Raw genomic sequence first — 14,231 nt, forward strand, 5'->3', positions numbered from 1 at the left:
TAATGATAGTATGGACTGGGAGTCAGGAGACCTGAATTCTAGTTCTGATTCTGTAGTAGAATCAGTTTCCTTGTCTGAGTTACAAATCTCCCAAGTGCCTTTCTAAGTCTATTCTTCAGTCCTATAAAACACATCTGTAATCAGTTTTGTCAGTAGGGAAACCTTGTGAATTATGGTCAGACATCAACTCAGTCATCCTTCTGACATGCATTTGATAGGAATCCTGTCAATAAGTAAAATTATACATTTTTTAATGTGTGGAAGAACTATTGTTACTGCTGTTGACTTTTATAAGATAAAAAAGGGTGTTAGTGATGGCATTTGATCCTGTTAAAGGCATTAAAATGAGAAATGTTTAAGAGATTTGAGAGAAGACACATTAGAGGGTAAAAAAGAGCATAATCCTAGATATCAATTTTTTGTTCTTTTAGAGCTAATTTCACTTAGCACTTATAGCCCGTGTCTGAGTGCTCTCTTGATTTCCTGGTCTAAAATGAGGAAACCATTATATTTTTCCAGCTCTTGGAATGATTGGTTTCAGCTCTGACACACATCTTTTACTTATACTTCAGGATATAAGACTTGGAGCCAGGCAGCCTTAATTTGAATCCAGCTGCCCTATTCATTCATTGACTGTGTAACCTTGGGCCAAGTTAACTGTTAGCTGTCTCAGTTTCATTTGTGAAATGGGCATATTGAACTTCATAGGGTGATTTTGTTGATTAAATGAGATAATGTGTGTAAAGCTTTTAGTACAGTATCTGAAAAGTAGTAATGACCCACTAATGATTAGTCTGAATAATTGTCAGAATCCAGAGAACAATATATTGGATGCTGACTGCCTTAAGTGAAATGGATGATTAATTTATAAAATGTTCTGTTCCCTGTTTGGATAGTCACAGGTTTGTATATTATTACTGCCTCAAATAATGACCCATAATTAAGATTATGATGTATATGTTTTCTTTAAAAGAAGTGACAGGATGTGTTGATCAGAGAATACCCAGTGTTAAAAGGACTATTAAGGACAAAGTAGACCACCAGAGAATGTACATTTAGAACATAAACTTGTTAAATTTCTCAAGTACCATTACCAGTACGTTGATTTGAAATCCTTAAAAATAGTTACAGCGTATTTTATTTTTGTAGAAATGATAATTGGCAAGAAAAAAATAGAAATTATAACTGGCCTAACTAGTAAAGCCAACTAAGGTGTTTGAAATATAAAATACCTAGAATACAGGTATTTAGTATTAGACTTAAAATCTTGCACCTTTTTCTGTATTTTTATTCACAAGAATTTTTTCCTCACTGGCAGCCTACTTGAGTACATTTGACATAACCAAAGGACATTGCTTTGAAATGAAATGTTGAGTGCTTTTTTGAGAATAATTTGAATGTTAATTTCTATATAAATTTATATGATTTAACTCAATTTTTCACTTATTAGATTGATGGTGGAAATAGTGTTGGGGCAACTTAAGTAAGGAAAATAATTTCTTTTATGTAGACTTGTAAAATTTCTTAGAAATTGAAGCCTTGTGATACTTTTTTGCATATTTTAGATATCTGAAGTCATTTTGTTAGTTTAGAAACATAAAAATCAATCATGCGTAAAACCCAGTTTTTTAAAATCATGCTTGGCCCATTTTGGATGTGAAAGCCTTTAAACACTATTCACATAATGATTTCTTTGCCAAGTTTTTCCCAATTTGGGGACAGTCACAAATATAAAATGTTTTTTCTTACCACATCCTACAAAACAAATCTGAATTGAGAGATTGTATTTCTCCCTCTTTTTTGAGCTTTCAGTTTCGTTTATATATTACTGAATTGTTGAATTTGTGAGACCTAATTTAAAATGACAACAATTATATTTTGGTAGTTGTAGAATATATTTGTATTCAGTATGAGAAAAATCCTGACAAAGTTTATTCTCGTTTTCTTTACTCACTTATTTAGTCATTCAGCTTAGTTGGGGCCAGTGCTCACAGTTCTAGCTACTGGCATATGGTAAAGATAGAGTAATGAACAAGGCAGATATAGTTCCTGCTCTCATGCAGTTTACAGTCAGTAGATTATTGAGTATGTTCATCTGCTACAAATTTAATGATAGGACAATTCCAGTGTTTTAGTAGTTCTCTTTGAGTGCTTTATTTTCTTTTCCTGCCTACTCCTAGTCAGTCAGTGTCTTTACTACTTTGTTATAACTGTTGGCTTTATTCCTTTTTTTTTTTTTGAGTATGCAATCCCAAAGTGGGAACCATTTGTTCTATACACATTCTGTTACTGAAAGCTACATTTTTACAGACACTTTTGTAAAATATACATGGTTTGGTAAATGAATGGATATATCACTCGACATCATGTCCTTTTAAAGGCTAATGACTGTACAGAAAATAAAATAAAAATAGCTTATTAGTTAGCTGCTGTCTAGTACTTCTAAGAGTATGTACAAGTAGAACACTATGTTTTCAGTAGTGGCCTAAAAGTGTTTTGACTGTGATATTTATTGACTTTTTATGAATAGTATCTTGAAAGAAATTAAGGTAATAGAGTATAACAAATTCTGTGAATAACGTCTACTGTGAAAAATAAGTAATTCCTCTTTGGTTTTGGGAAAATTTGTATGTATAGACTTGATGTTTGAAATTTGTTAGTAAGTTAACCTGTTTCATATATAAAGTGCAAATTTGAGTTTATTATACCAGTAATCCAGTGATCCAAGAACAAATTGGATATTAGACTGAAGTATTTTAAAAGTTAAATGGAGTGTGGAAGAGTTGGAGGAGTGGGGAGTAAAAATTTTTATTGTCTTACTTTGCACAAGATGCTGTACTTCGAGCTTTTTCTCTGTCTTGTCTCATGTGGCATGTGGCATTTAGTGGTTATTAGGATAGCTAAAGTTCCCCTTTTTACAGATGAGAGAACTGAGCTTATATGTTTAGTTAAGTAATGGATTTACTCAGGGTCTCCCACAAAGCCGCTAAGTGCTAGATCTGATATTTGCATCCAGCTTGACTCCTAAGCTCCACATCTTTCCATTTCACTGTTTTCATAATAAATGTCCTACTGCTTTTTTATACTGGCAATATAAGAAGCTAGTGGAAGCAGCATAGTTTATTCTAACTTTAGTACTAAAAACCAAATAGAATTCATTTCTTTTTATAGCGACCTAAGTGTCTTAAATGTTTTTATGCTTTCACTTGATGATATAAGCATTTAGTTTGCTGAAATAAATGGTCTTAGACATACTACTTCAGTGTAACATAAAATAGGAGTTGAGATGAATATATGCACAGATTCTTAAGAGTCTTTAAGCAGTTTATGTTACCTAATATGGCATCCCTGAAGTTTGCAAAATTGTAACCTTGTTTGCCTGTGTAATGCGAGATGCTCATTGCTGAAGTGATTGGTCAATGTAGGCGGCTGGTTTTAATTTTTCTTCAGTGAATTAATAAGTTATGTCTTCGCATATCAAAATAAGATAGCCTTGATGCCTTTTTTACTTTATTTAAAAGTTAACCCACAAAAATAGAAGAAACTACGTTTAATATGGAATAATCTTAAAATTAATAATGTTTTTTATTTTAGCACTTTTTCAGCCATTAACTCCAGGCTCTCGAGAATTTGAAGATGTTTTAAATATTCTCCATTCATCTTACCTTGAACCAACCTCAGTAACAAATTTTACCTACAAACGTGCTTGTTTGATACATAATGAGCTTTTGGAAAAGGAGGTATGTTTTAAATTGTGCTTATTGTAAGATTCTTCACAACCAATTAAAAGCTTGAAATTTGTTTTACTTTCCTTTTTTTAAAAAATGCTGAAGTTTTTAGGGAAGCCAAATTATGGAAGGGAAAACAAGTTTTAAATGACGTCTTTTTTCCCCTCAACATTATTGACATAGCACAACATTTATCTTCTTTTTAAATTAATATGCTATTATGTAAAAATAACTTTTTACTAAAAGTGAATTTTAAGCATAGGGATAGCTTATTGATAATGGCTTTATTGTAAATTAGTAACAAGGCTTTTTGCTCTTTCAAATGCATGTTAATTAAATGGAATCACTAGTAGTATATAATGTCTAAATTATAAGATAATTAGGGAAATCAAATGTATTTTCTTTGTTTTTTTTTTTTAGGATGTGCTTAATTCTTTCCCCAATTATGCCTGATAGTTGAATTGTCTTAATATCATTAGTAAAAATTCTTAGTGAAAAAGTGCAAATAAAGGGGAACAGTTAAGTGTGTTAGTGAATTTAAGTTTCATGTACAAATTAGAATATTGAGTTTTGATTTAGGAAAAGCCAGCATGTGTAATTCTGAGGTAATACAAATGAGATGTTTAGAAATATTTGATGTGTATATTGCTTTCTAATGTACATGAAATACTATTCATTTTCTAGTTTTATAAGTTGGTTAACTGAGTGCTACTAGAGTTTAACCTTCAAAGGGTTCCTAAAGTAGATGAATGTTACTGCCTCGCAGAGAAATTAAAACTTTGGTAGTTTCATGGTATGATAAGGATTATTTGTAAATTTTATATGAAAATTTAGTCTCAGGATTCATTAATTGTATTATTGAAGATCAGTAATGGCTTGAATGCTGCATATAAATCTATTAGATATGGGCTCTGTATTTTGAACGTATGTATGTCTATTTGCTTGTATCTAAAAGTGAAAGCCAGCAGTTTAGGGTTACTTACAGTTCACATGTACTTAGACCAAGTTACTCTTTTATCTTGGAAATATGGAGCACATCTTATGTACTTAGCATTGAGAATACAGTTATAAAGAAATGAAACATTTTTCCTTGTCCTAATTTAGTTTACAGTCTAGAAGTTGTACATTCCACAGAGATTTATTGAATCACCTGCTGTGGGCAGTGCACCATGTTAAGTAAAATGAGAGATCCAAACATAAAACTTGAACTTAATCTATGGGACAGTTGGACTGTGGTAAAATTTTAGTAGAAACTTAGTTAAAGTTGATAAACACTACTTGCTTATTTGACTATATTGTACAGGTAAAGAGCCAATTATAATGGGAAAAAAATCGAAGTGCAGAAAGTACAGGGAGAGAAAAGATAATTTCTGCTTTGGTAGGTTTGGAATTCTTAGAAATACAGTTCTTGAAACTCTTAGCTTGAAAAATGTAATCATATGCTAAGGAGTTGTTATAGATTTAATTTCTTTTAGTTTACAGAAAAGCGAAGAGAACTGAAGTCTGAAGGTCGTTTAGATAAAGAACTTTCAGAATCCTATGCATTTCTGATGGTTGATCGATATCAGGTGAGTGAACCCTTTTTATAAAAAGCAATTTGAGGATTTTTCCATTTTCAATTACTACGTTTGCAATTATTCAAGAATACGCTTGAGGGGCTGGCCCCGTGGCCCAGTGGTTAAGTTTTCGCGCTCCACTTTGGAGGCCCACGGTTTCCCAGGTTCGGATCCTGGGCGTAGACCTAGCACTGCTCATCAGGCCATGCTGAGGCGGCGTCCCACATGCCACAACCAGCAGGACCACAACTAGAACATACATCTGTGTTCTGGGAGGACTTTGGGGAGAAGAAGAAAAACAAAAAAGATTAGCAACCATTGTTAGTTCAGGTGCCAATCTTAAAAAAAAAAAAAAGAATACCCTTGATAGTTATAAAGTAACATTTTCTTGATGTATGAGTGGAAGAAATGATTTAGTAGGGCAAGGTGTTTCCTTGTTTTGTAGGTTTTTTTCCAGATGTGCTCATTTTTTCTCTGCCCAAACCTATTTTCTTCCCTTAGAATGTTCTTGATAATTTTCCCTTTGTTAAAGCAGATTATCTTCTATATTGTTGATTATATATGCAGGGAACTGTTTTTCCTTTTTTCATTGAAGATGTTTAGGTGGAGTACTTTCTCTTTAGATATTTTGATAATTCTAGTTCTCTCTAAAAGGGGATATTTTATGTATTTGAGTGGCATGAGTTCTGAGTATCTGTCACACCTCGAATAAACAAAAATGGATTCCAGCTATGGTTACATTGGAAGGATAAGCCCATTTTACATTGATATTTAGTCATAAACTGGCATATATATAAAATTTCTGTAATGTAGAACATATATAATTTAGAAGCTTAGATTCGACTTAAAACAAGTTTACAAATTATCTTTTCATAATTTTAAATATTTCGATTGCAAGATGAAGTGTTTTGTTTATTTAGGTTCAAAACATATGTGAAAAAGGATTACAGGTGGGCCAGTCCAAAATAACAATTCTTGGCAGTCCTTCCATGGGTAAGCTTTTTTATTTTTTTCATTAATCTACTATTAAGTAGCCATTTAAAAATATATAATCTAATATTGCCACAGTCTTTATAATTAAATTCATGTATACTTTGTCATGTTCCCAGGGAGACTATTTGCAGGTTCTGCAATGTAAAACCAGTTTTATCCTTTGTTTCTAATTTTGCATACTTGGAAACGATCAAAGATTTTTTTTTTAATGTCCTAGTGATTTTGAAAAATTTGGTTAGTTTCATGTTTTTTCTGGTTTTATTTTTGCTTTGGTTAAAAATCAGCTGTCTTTACTGTCATTACATTTCTTTTAAAGTTGTCATACCTTTTATCTCTTATCATTAGGTAAAATATTTGGATTTTGTTTTTTTTATTCATGTTCTTTTTCAACTTCTTTAATTTTTCTCTCTTTACTAGGTATCTATCTTTCTAGGTATGCAGATTTATTACAAGCTAATCCTTTGGAAGCTGGAGCAGTGGGCGATGTTGTTATTTTTAAAATAATGAAGGTAATTTCAATTTTTGCATTTTGTGTATCAAAGACAGCATTTGATTTGGATTCTAGTTGACGCTGTCTTTAGGCATTTGATTTAATTAAAAATTGGTGCTTGCTTCTGTATGGTATATAAAGATATTTAGAGAGTGGTTTGCCATCTTTGCTCTAAGCTTACTGTGAGTTTGCTTTCTTTTCCAAAGAAAAAAATGAAGAAAAGAGGATAATAAGTTGGTAATGTCATTTAGGCTTGTGAAGAGTGTAGTGAATAAAACTTTTATTTCCTTGTTATTAAACAAATTCAAAGAACGCTTTTTTTTCGTGGTTTACAACTTCTTCAATATTGGTAAAAAGTGTTGGGTGTTACTTTATTACCAGGTATTAAAGGAAAAAACTGTTATAGGTGACCTATATTCAAAAAAATATTCTATAATATTAATGTCGTATAGTCAGTAATTAGGTTTCGGTGGACTTAAAAAGTTTTCTCTATTTTTAGGGTAAAATAAAGAGTATATATGATCCCATGGGTGTAAAAAGTTTGGAATCTGTATTAAATAGAAGTGCTTTGGACCCAACACCAAAGCACGAATGTCACGTGTCGAAGAATGCCAATAGAGTTACGTCACTTTTGGTTTACAGAGCCTATGAGCTTACTCAGGTAGGTGCCTGGATCCATTTTAGTGTTGTGACCTCATACCTGTTTGTCACCAAATCCTTTAAAATGTCTCCCTTTCAGTTCCCTCTGCCACCACACCAGTCTAGACTCTGGTTTCCATGTATCACTGCCAGATTCCAGTGTCTCTTACTGCTGTTTGTTCACTGTTTCCAAGATGGCTCAGAAACATACAGTGGCTCCTCAGACTTACAGAGTAATATTCAGATTCAATAGCCTGGCTCTCCCTCCCTGTAGATTGACTCCAGCCTGGTTTTTTGTATAATTGCTGCCCTCTACGCACCATTGCATTTTGAAGCCTTGGCTTCTCTGGCCTAGGTCTTGGCCTAGTAAGATCTCTTGCCTAATAAAATACTACTCATCCTTCAAAGTAAAGTTGAAGCCCCTTGAAATACCTTCATTCATATCATTTCATGCTATTGATTTGATAGATATTTTCTGTTTTCATTATCATTTCTACAGGATGCAAACTTAAAATTAATTTTTTAAGCTTTATTCAGATGTAATCGATATACAGTAAATTACACATACCTAAAAGTGTAACATTTGATGAATTTTAGTCATTTTTTATATTATATTTGACTATGAAGTAGTGTTATTCTTTTTAACAAATGTATGAAAAATGTGTATGTCCAAATGGATTGTATGTGAAAAGCAGTGGTGCTAACCTCCCTGCAAATGTTCTTTCTTTTTAGTTTTACTTTATTTACGTAAAATAAAGATTATTCTTGCTCCTTTCTTTTTTTTTTTTTTGAGGAAGGTTAGACCTGAGCTAACATCTGCTGCCAATCCTCCTCTTTTTTGCTGAGGAAGACTGGCCCTGAGCTAACATCCTTGCCCATCTTCCTCTACTTTATATGTGGGATGCCTACCACAACATGGCTTGCCAAGTGCTGCCATGTCCACACCTGGGATCCGAACTGGCAAACCCTGGACTGCCAAAGCGGAACTCGCGAACTTAACTGCTGCACCACCAGGCCAGCCCCGCTCCTTTCTTTTTGAAGAATCTCAGTGGGCAAGACCTGTTGTTGGGGGCTTTCAGCAAAAATTATACTCCCCAGAGTCATCCAGGCTTTGATTATCTTCTGGACAGTAGTAGTATTGGTAGATATGAAATATACCTGTAAAGTAATTATTGGTTTTTCTAGCAGAATTTTTAAACTGACTTGATGTTTCCAAAAAATTTCTAGGCATTTTTAGAGCAACAGTAACAGTATTGACATTAATAGTTTCCCGGGGGAATAGACTGTGAAGGACAATGCTTTGTTTAAACTAGAGCATTCTTTTAAATGAAACTCACTAGTCTGCAAAGTCACAAAACCCTGATCTAATGACTGTTGGGAATAAGGGAAGGGAAGAGACAGAGGGGAGTATAAGAGGGTCAGCTACCCTTGTCACCTATGATTGTACCCTCTTTCACCTCCCCTTTGCTACTTTGTCTGCATATGGAGCCAAGAATGTGTTTGTGGCAGGGCTTTTTTTTTTTTTTTAAATAATAAGCAAAATGGTAGGTTTGGTTGAGATTGTGTCCTTAGTGTTTTACTTTTTGTGTCAGATTGGCTTTTCTGGGCTGACCTGGGAGCCTGGGCTCCATTTGTAACATTTTTATGAAGAAATTTGTTGTACCTTCCCAGTGATCGGCTTGTCAGAAGTAAACTTTTGGAATACCTGTTATGGAATACTGTTTGGAATACCTGACGTCTGATATATATAGAAGCAGAATATGTTATATCATAAAATAAATATAAAGGGCAAATTATTTTAGTTAAATTGACAAGCAGTGCTTAAAGATATTTTCTGTTAGAGGCACTTAATTGGTGTTATATTTCTCAAAAATCAGGCATTAATATAAGATTCCAGTCTGTACTTCTTGCCTTCTTAAAGAAGTTAATTTTGGTTTTTCTTATTTTTAGTATTATTTTTATGAGTATGGCTTTGATGAGCTAAGGCGAAGACCGAGACACGTGTGTCCATATGCAGTTGTGTCTTTTACTTACAAAGATGATATACAAACTCCCAAGTTTGTACCTTCATCAAGGTAAGACTTAATGAGTTTTAGACGTCATCCAGAGTGGTATTATATTACATAACCTGCATTGCTGAGTTAGGAGGAACACATTGTTTTCTTTTCATTTTTGTCTTCCCTTGAAATTAATTAGATACACAAATGTTCATGATGACTTTTAAAAGGTTAATGTGAGGGACAGATACTTAAACTATGTGGAAATACAAACTAAAATTTACTTGAAGCTCACTGGTTAAACTTTTTTTCAACCAGTGCAGGTTTATGTAGTTGAGTAAATGCAGTTTTTAAAAGTGAAATTTTGGGGCCAACCCCGTGGCTGAGTGGTTAAGTTTGCACGCTCTGCTGCAGTGGCCCAGGGTTTCGCCGGTTCAAATTCTGGGCTCAGACATGGCACCGCTCATCAGGCCATGCTGAGGCGGCATCCTATATGCCACAACTAGAAGGACCTACAGCTAAGAATATACAACTATGGACCAGGGGGCTTTGGGGAGAAAAAGGAAAAAAATAAAATCTTTAAAAGTGAAATTTTGTGCATTATCTCTCTTGGAAATGGGGAGCTTCTAGAAAAGATGCCCCAGCCCTACCTCAAACCAGTTAAATAAAATATTTATTAAGGAACTTAGGCATTGGTAGTTGTTAAAAGCTTTTCCAGGTGGTTCTGATTTTCAGTCTCTTGTGTACCATTGAGAATTTCTTATAAGCTGTAATATAAGGTGACCAAGTAAAAAGCAGTTTCCCTTTTTCCTCGCCCCATGTCATGATTTCAGAAAATGTTTTGGCAAAATCAAATAAGTAAACTTACAGAGATGTAGGTGAAGTGGTCATATGTCTACTTATTTTTGCTTTGAATACCCATATATAAAGCATTGTATGATATCTATTAATTTAGAAATACTGCTATTTTTAAAAGCCACGTTTCATGAAACATACACATTTTTTGAGGTTGGCCTCTTTAATCAGTTTTCCAGATCAAATCATCTCATCATTTCAGTTGTTTGAGATCCAGCCCTTTTTTTATGTCAGTGAATAGCTCTGGAAACCGTGCACAGCCACAAGTACTGAATCACATAATATCTAAACAATTTTGTTTTTCAATTTTTTTATGGCTCTATATTTATGATCTCTATGATACATTTACTATAGTGCCTTTCAACAGTTATCTTTAAAAGAGAACCAGCACTTAATAATTATGAGGTCATACTCCCCAGGAATAATGACTCAATTTTTTTTGCCTCCTCTTTGATTCCATCTGTTGACCTCCATATCATTTAAAATGAGCATTGATTGAACATGTTGCTGTACCTTGCATGCCGCCATGAATACTCCTACTCCAGGGCATCTGCATTTGCTATTCCCTCTCTTTCCCCAATTAGCTGCATGGTTTACACCTACCCTTCCTTCAGATCTCTCTTTATAAGTGAGCTCATCGATGAGGGTTTCTGTGATTTTTTTAAAACTCTTTTCTTTTTCTCCATTGCACTTAAAAACATGATCAGCTAGTAAACTATAACTTAGGTTTCGATTGTTGTTTGTCTTCCTCATGCGATTGTAGGCTCAATGGAGGCAGGGGTTTTGTTCATCCCTGTAATTCTGTTACCTAGAGCTGTGCATGGTAAAAAATAGGAGCTTAGTAAATATTTATTGAGTGATGAATGAATGTATTTAAATATATATTGAGGCTATTTCTTTGAATCTCATCACCAAAATAAAATAATTGACAGAAACTTTAATGGACTCTATTCTTTCCTGATGGATATTTTTGGGAAAAATAGCTCTCTTAAATTGGGCAAATATGGTAATTCAAGCCAAGTAAATAGTTCTGTTTTCTTCAAGTAGACTTGGATTTATTAAATATTGTACTAAGTAATTAATTTGTTCTTCCTACTTGGAGGAAGGATTTAATTCTCTTGCACAATATACCATTAAAAAAGGCACTTATATCAAGGTCCTGAATGTTAACTTTCATGTTGTTACCCATCAGTGATGTTTTTCTCTTTTTAAAAATTTATTTGTAGATCTAACAGCTTTAATGCAGATAGAAACACAGGTAAGATTCTTGTATTTCTTTCCTTTAGTTTTATAAATCAAAAGAATAAGTATATGTAGTAAAAAATAAATAAATTAAGTGCTTTATTTTTATAATGAATGAGAATCTGCAAAGTATGAAAAAGAGGGTGAGGCCATGTTATCTTGTAACATCAACATTTGCTTGTCCAAGCATGAGGTTTCCTTTGAGAAGCTGCTGCTGGTTTTAGCACTTTTGATTGATAAAGGTAAAAAATAAAGCAAGTTTCACAACTCAGCCTTTTAAAAGTATTTAATTCATCTGAAGTTTAGGATTTAGAAGAGATAGAGAAGATTAAAGCTATAGTAATATTTTCTGTTTTCAAGATTGTCCACAATGAAAAGAAAGTGAGTAGAAGATATGAGATATTATGGGAATTCGTGTAGTTAACTGGATTTAATATAGTCTCCTCTTTGGGGAAAATAAGAGAGCAGTAACTGTGTTCTTTGATCCGCAGCTTTCTGATATGAGGACATTTAGACAAATTGATTATTCTTTGCAGCTGGAATAATTTTGTAGGGGAAAAGATACCTGAAACAAAAGTCCTAATATTTGAACTCTCCTGTAAATAGAACGTCAGATTTTTGTTGTTGTACTTAAACCTTTTTTTTAGATGTTGTTCCTCTTATTTCTAGTGAAGACATATTTGTATCTGCGCTATCAAGAGGCTGAATTGTGTCATTATTCTTTTTATTTAGATAAATATAACTACACCCTGTGGAAAGGACAGCTTTTAAATAAAGGAAAGCTTTTGTGTTACATTTCTCTGAGATCAGCCACTCGTGCTTTTTTGCCTATCAAGCTGTAAGTATATTACAAGAAAATAGCAATTAGTGGTTGCTAATTATTTAGTTCCTTCTTTTGCTTTTTTCCTTATATTTAAATTTTAGTTTGGTCTGTAAGAACTTAAATATATATATCAGTTTGTTTTAAAAAAGATTGGTTTGATAACTTTGGAAACTTAATTGGCAAGCTGAGCTCTGTTTTCTGTCTTCATTTGAGGATGGGCCACTAGTTATACATATTTATGGTATAAAACTTTTTCTAAGTGATATTTAATCTTAAAATTGATTTTTCAAAGTTTTATTCTAATTAGATTTTTCATTTAGCAATTCGAACATGATACACTTAAAAGTTATCAGTTGTTTGTTATAAACAGCTTTGATGTGGTGAGTTAAGTTAAAATTTATAGGCTGTTTTCAGTCTTGTGCAGTGTATGTTGGAATAGAAAGGTCTCAAATGATCTCTTGCTACCGCCACAGTAAACCTTATGGGCCTTCATAAGTGTTTGAAGATTAACAGTTCATACTCAAATTGTTTAATAAAAAGACAACGTTTTATCCTGTGTGGTTAGTAAAATTGGCGTACAGAATTAGCTTCTGGCTTAAAGAGGAAAGGTTCATAATATTGTCAGGCTATCTATTTACCTGTGCATATATCTGGATTTCCCATATCAAATCCTCTTTAGAATAAATTGCAATATTAATAAATAAGTTCTTTTGTTTTCTGTCAAGATACTTGTGTGTGTGTGAGAGAGAAAGAGAGAGAGAGAGCATTGCTGTTAAGTTATGTATGAGTTAAAAATACAGGTAAGGCAACCGTGCTTTTTCACTTTTTTTTCAGTCCTGAAAAGTTAGATGTTGAAACAGTTATGAGTATTGATCACCTGAAACAGAAAATCCCTCCAGCATTGTTTTATAAGGAAACATACTTAGGTCCAAATGAAGGTAAAGTAATTTAATTTTACTAAAATATAGAAGAAGCAGACTTGATTTGAATATTTACTATGTATTTTTTCTTACGTCAGTTTTGAAGAATGGAATGTATTGCAGCCTTTATGAAGTTGTAGAAAAGACAAGAATTGGAAGTAACATGGAGTGTTTACTGCAAAAACTAGAGAAAGAAAAACTTGTGAGTGAAAGGTTTTAAAATGTTCCTCATTCTCCCTTAGAAATATGCATATTAATAAGTGGTCATATTAATATTTCGGTTCATTTCATTTTTGCCTCTGAAGGTACCACAAGGTCTCTGTCTTTGTTGCTACCATTTAGTTAACAGAGTTTTACTATGGCCTCTGGTACTCTTATTTTTAACCATGACACTAGACATTCTATGGACTAGTCTTCCCCATGAAGTAATTTTATTGTATCGTGTGATTATGACTGTGATATTCAACAAATATTTATTGAATATCATTTTCTGATGCAGGGTATATAGTTCAGTAAAGAATGAGACAAAGAAACTCTTCTCCTGGATTGTACCGTGTGATAAATGGAGTTACTTAGATAGATGTGGTTTGTTCCAGTACAGACAGTGTTATATTTGAAGATTCAAAAATAATAAGGCACCTGGAGAGGTTGAAGGGATAAAAGAACACTACAATAGTTGAGGGAAAGTGGTAGAACATGAGGCTGGAAAAGTCTGTAGGGTGCTGTGTCCTGCTGTGTCATACAGGCAATGTTCAAATGTTTGGAAGTTTGGACTTGATCCTAAGAGCAAAGGGTTTTAAAGGGAGTTGGAATGAGGTTTTGATTATGTATGCAACATGATCAGATCTGTGTTTTGAAAGTTCACCCTGGTTACTCTGTAGAGAATGAATCGAGAAGGGGGGATGAGGTAGGAAACTATTACATTAGAGGATGACAGTGAGTTGGATGAGAAAGGTAAGAATGATGATATGAAAAGAGATTGGTTTAA

General features: G+C 33.3%; 1 protein-coding gene across 2 annotated transcripts in view; it reads left to right on the plus strand.

The window, feature by feature from the left end:
- Nucleotides 1-14,231, plus strand: part of TASOR (transcription activation suppressor) — a 51,023-nt gene that overhangs the window by 4,872 nt on the left and 31,920 nt on the right. For both annotated transcript variants that reach the window (XM_046642112.1, XM_046642120.1), the window contains exons 2-11: nt 3,595-3,740; nt 5,204-5,296; nt 6,205-6,277; nt 6,695-6,786; nt 7,267-7,428; nt 9,357-9,481; nt 11,485-11,516; nt 12,233-12,338; nt 13,158-13,261; nt 13,342-13,445. In XM_046642112.1, coding sequence (XP_046498068.1) covers nt 3,595-3,740; nt 5,204-5,296; nt 6,205-6,277; nt 6,695-6,786; nt 7,267-7,428; nt 9,357-9,481; nt 11,485-11,516; nt 12,233-12,338; nt 13,158-13,261; nt 13,342-13,445 — 1,037 coding nt within the window. The remainder of the gene's footprint in view (nt 1-3,594; nt 3,741-5,203; nt 5,297-6,204; nt 6,278-6,694; nt 6,787-7,266; nt 7,429-9,356; nt 9,482-11,484; nt 11,517-12,232; nt 12,339-13,157; nt 13,262-13,341; nt 13,446-14,231) is intronic.

This window comes from Equus quagga, chromosome 1, assembly GCF_021613505.1.
Source record: "Equus quagga isolate Etosha38 chromosome 1, UCLA_HA_Equagga_1.0, whole genome shotgun sequence".
NCBI lineage: Eukaryota > Metazoa > Chordata > Mammalia > Perissodactyla > Equidae > Equus > Equus quagga.